Below are 5000 nucleotides of genomic sequence, written 5' to 3'. Positions count from 1 at the left end.
TTGTCCTTTCGGTGGGGTTTTTGGTGGGACCCCAGCAGACGCTAAACAAGAAAGAGAACAAAGGTGGTGAGAGCCCGGAGCTCGAGTCTGCTCTCACCCCGCGCACTGAGGAGAAATACAAACAGATAAACCAGGAGTATGATCATATGATTAAAACTCATAAGATACATGTAAGTACTGGACTTGCACAGTGTACAGTCTCAGTTGGCTCTAACAGACGCTGAGTAACTAGCATCCAAAATAACCTGTCTAGTAACCAGCATTGTATGGCACTGCACTGGAGATCTGAAGAAAACACACAAGATGAGACGTTTTAGTCATGTCCAGCATGTTCAGCCATAGTATTAGTGCAGAGCAGTCAGGGGAAAGTCTGTGCTTTTGTACATATTTGAGTGATAGGAAGATGTTACTTACCGGTGTATTCATAGGAGCTAACCTATCTAAGTGGAATTACCTTAGTGATTGAGTTCAAGTATAGTGCGTGCTTCGCCCCTCACACTATTTAACCTCCGGCTCCCTCTGTGACATCACACCTCTAACCCGTTACCCATGATCCCTTGCCTAGCTCTCAGGGGAGGTGTGGTCTGCATGCGCTTCCCCTTCTCCTGTGCCCACGCACACAGCTCAGTCACCCGAAACAACAGAGGGACAGATGCTAAGGCTCGAACACACAGGCACACACGCATACACACACACATGTACACACACATCACAGGAGGTTGGTGGCACCTTAATTGGAGAGGACTGGCTCTTGGTAATGGGTGGAGTGGAATGGTGGAATGGTATTCCATTTGCTTGTTCCGGCCGTTACTATGAACTGTCCTCCACTCAGCAGCCTCCACTGACACACACATACACACACATTCACACCCTAATGTTGCCCTCATTACATAAATGATGATAAAACATTAAATCGATGCCCTCCCTGCTCTACTCGGCCTGCCCCACTGTAATAATGAAGATGATGAAAATCACATCTAATCAGAAGCAATGTGTTACCTCTGTCATTCAAGGACCACTTAGTCATTACTGTAGAGATGGATCAGTGTCAACCGCAAGACTTCAACTGCACAGAGTCGGTCCGTCCTAAACAACCACATAATGAGTGCCACTCTCAATGGAAGCCGAGTGTGCTCCGCGCTCCTTACAAAAGCCCATATTGGAATGGTTAGTATTATAGCCATGGAGAAAGAGATAATTCCATGGTAGATCATTGAAAGGGGAGCACAGTAGAGTACAGTAGAGGGGGTGGAGGGGGATCGTGGTTAGAGGCTGGGGTGGGGGGTGTTGGTGTGCCAGGCTGGGTTGGGGTTGGGGTTGGGGATTGGGCGGGGGAGTGCTGGCGGTGAGGGTGACTCTGCACACAACAAGTGGTAGTTCAGTGTGTGGTTATGACGTCTGCCATGAACAAGGCCTCTGGAGGAGGAGGAGGAGGAGGAGGAGGAGGGCAAACAGGAAGGATGGCACCACTCAAATGACAGTTTAAAGAGAGGGAGCACCGCACACACACACATACACACACACACATACACACACACACACTCACACACACACACACACACATACACACACACACACACACACACACACACACACACTCACACACACACACACACACACATACACACACACACACACACACACACTCACACACACACACACATACACACACACACACACACACACACACACACACACACACACACACACACACACACACACACACACTCACACACACGCACACACACACATACACACACACACACACACACACACACAAACACTGTCCTCCAAGCTTACTCAACCACATAGCCAAGGAGCTGGAGGAGTGGATCCAAGTTTCTAACATGGCTGATATCAGGAAAATATTTCACCAGTAAATGGAACAGGAGATGCTCGCTTTGAGCTACTAACAAAAGCAACCAGACAACCATGACTGCTGGCTAACACGCACCTGCATAGGGATTCAGCAAAAGCTAAAGGAAGTGACAGAGGGACAAACAGCAATGAAAATGTCCAACCTTTTGTACCAAAAACAATGAGATTTGCATAGCTAAAAGTTCAAAGTTAGAAAAGAGAGAAACTAGAAGAAGGTGAGCTCATGTCTGATTTCTCCCAGCTGATGTTTTCACTGATGAGTTCTTCCTTGGCCCTGGGACACATGGGTACAATTCGGACTCTATTTTCTGCTTCCTTAAGCTAACATCCAGGAGCGACCACTTCCAGGACACTCCCAAGGTTAAGCCTTCTGGTGGTGACACGATAAACATGACAAATCATTGGCTTGGGGCCCAGCGGCCTAGCTAGCAACCAACCTCCTCCACCATGCTGCTAGTCTTACCTGACACTTAAAAAACACTTCAACTAAACTCAACATGACAAACACGTACTGTACCTATAGGAAAAACCTTATAATGGTGTTTTATAATATATTTAATACTACATTTACAAAAATGATATATAGAATTCCCACATCTTGCTCAACAACATGAAGCTCACTCAGAACATGTATATTTGTTGTGGATGCTATCTGCCTAATCATGGCTGTGTGTGGTATCCCAGAATCCCTTTCTTCCCTATCTGCTTCCCTAAGTGTTCTGTTTATGGGAATGACAATGATGTGACCACACAGTGAAAAGTTGTTGTTATGTTTTGTGAGATTGCTTTGTTATTTTGCCTGAAAGTGGGCTAAGTTAGGATGTCACCCTGTTAATCAAAGGCTGAAACAGCCACAGAGTCACAGATGAGGACAAAGATAGACAAGTATAATCACATTATACAGTGCCTTGCGAAAGTATTCGGCCCCCTTGAACTTTGCGACCTTTTGCCACATTTCAGGCTTCAAACATAAAGATATAAAACTGTATTTTTTTGTGAAGAATCAACAACAAGTGGGACACAATCATGAAGTGGAACGACATTTATTGGATATTTCAAACTTTTTTAACAAATCAAAAACTGAAAAATTGGGCGTGCAAAATTATTCAGCCCCTTTACTTTCAGTGCAGCAAACTCTCTCCAGAAGTTCAGTGAGGATCTCTGAATGATCCAATGTTGACCTAAATGACTAATGATGATAAATACAATCCACCTGTGTGTAATCAAGTCTCCGTATAAATGCACCTGCACTGTGATAGTCTCAGAGGTCCATTAAAAGTGCAAATAGCATCATGAAGAACAAGGAACACACCAGGCAGGTCCGAGATACTGTTGTGAAGAAGTTTAAAGCCGGATTTGGATACAAAAAGATTTCCCAAGCTTTAAACATCCCAAGGAGCACTGTGCAAGCGATAATATTGAAATGGAAGGAGTATCAGACCACCTCAAATCTACCAAGACCTGGCCGTCCCTCTAAACTTTCAGCTCATACAAGGAGAAGACTGATCAGAGATGCAGCCAAGAGGCCCATGATCACTCTGGATGAACTGCAGAGATCTACAGCTGAGGTGGGAGACTCTGTCCATAGGACAACAGTCAGTCGTATATTGCACAAATCTGGCCTTTATGAAAGAGTGGCAAGAAGAAAGCCATTTCTTAAAGATATCCATAAAAAGTGTTGTTTAAAGTTTGCCACAAGCCACCTGGGAGACACACCAAACATGTGGAAGAAGGTGCTCTGGTCAGATGAAACCAAAATTGAACTTTTTGGCAACAATGCAAAACGTTATGTTTGGCGTCAAAGCAACACAGCTGAACACACCATCCCCACTGTCAAATATGGTGGTGGCAGCATCATGGTTTGGGCCTGCTTTTCTTCAGCAGGGACAGGGAAGATTGTTAAAATTGATGGGAAGATGGATGGAGCCAAATACAGGACCATTCTGGAAGAAGAACCTGATGGAGTCTGCAAAAGACCTGAGACTGGGACGGAGATTTGTCTTCCAACAAGACAATGATCCAAAACATAAAGCAAAATCTACAATGGAATGGTTCAAAAATAAACATATCCAGGTGTTAGAATGGCCAAGTCAAAGTCCAGACCTGAATCCAATCGAGAATCTGTGGAAAGACCTGAAAACTGCTGTTCACAAATGCTCTCCATCCATCCTCACTGAGCTCGAGCTGTTTTGCAAGGAGGAATGGGATAAAATTTCAGTCTCTCGATGTGCAAAACTGATAGAGACATACCCCACGCGACTTACAGCTGTAATCGCAGCAAAAGGTGGCGCTACAAAGTATTAACTTAAGGGGGCTGAATAATTTTGCACGCCAAATTTTTCAGTTTTTGATTTGTTAAAAAAGTTAGAAATATCCAATAAATGTCGTTCTACTTCATGATTGTGTCCCACTTGTTGTTGATTCTTCACAAAAAAATACAGTTTTATATCTTTATGTTTGAAGCCTGAAATGTGGCAAAAGGTTGCAAAGTTCAAGGGGGCCGAATACTTTCGCACGGCACTGTAAATGGTGGTTGACCCTTTAGAGATGCCACTGTGGGAAGAGACTGTCCACATTACACATACAGCTTTTTTCTAAATACTGGTTGATCTGTAATAGTTGTTTTGAGTTGTGTGATTTTATCTGGGCTTTGACCTCTTCTTTTTCTCTCTTTTTCTATTGCTTTCTCTCTCTCTAACTTTCTCTTTCTCTCTCTCTAACTTTCTCTTTCTCTCTCTCTAACTTTCTATCTCTCTCTCTCTTTCTTTCTCTCTCTCTCTCTCTCTCTCTCTCTCTTTCTTTCTCTCTCTCTCTCTCTCTCTCACTCACTGTTTCATTCTAGTTGGGATATTTCTCAGCCATATGATTATCTTTCTGCTAAGTGATTTCTTTGTCTATACCTCCATTCAACATTAGGATTGTTCTCTCTCTTCCACTGATCTTTAATTGTTACCTCTGCTACTGTGTATTCTGTTGTTGTGTTTTATTGTTTTTTCTCTCTCTCTGTCTTTCTCTTTCTCTCTCTCTGCCTTTCTCTCTCTCTCTCTCTCTCTTTCTCTCTCTCTCTCTCTTTCTTTCTCTCTGCCACTCTCTCTTTCTCTCTCTCTGCCACTCTCTCTCTC

General features: G+C 43.7%; 1 protein-coding gene across 20 annotated transcripts in view; it reads left to right on the top strand.

Annotated features, from left to right (window-relative positions):
• LOC110525107 (myocyte-specific enhancer factor 2C) overlaps window positions 1–5000 on the top strand; it is a 111500-nt gene that overhangs the window by 91688 nt on the left and 14812 nt on the right. Inside the window, exon 5 of one of the 20 annotated variants that reach the window (XM_090237060.1) lies at window positions 39–170. The exons of the other annotated variants lie outside the window; for them this stretch is intronic. Within the exon in view, the coding sequence (XP_090093186.1) occupies window positions 39–170 (132 nt within the window). The remainder of the gene's footprint in view (window positions 1–38; window positions 171–5000) is intronic. 20 annotated transcript variants of the gene reach the window in all.

The sequence above is a fragment of the Oncorhynchus mykiss genome, chromosome 6 (genome assembly GCF_057628025.1).
Source record: "Oncorhynchus mykiss isolate SJ-2025 chromosome 6, ASM5762802v1, whole genome shotgun sequence".
Taxonomy (NCBI): domain Eukaryota; kingdom Metazoa; phylum Chordata; class Actinopteri; order Salmoniformes; family Salmonidae; genus Oncorhynchus; species Oncorhynchus mykiss.
Note: the sequence above shows the minus strand (reverse complement) of the source record. Positions and strands in the feature narration are given on the sequence as shown.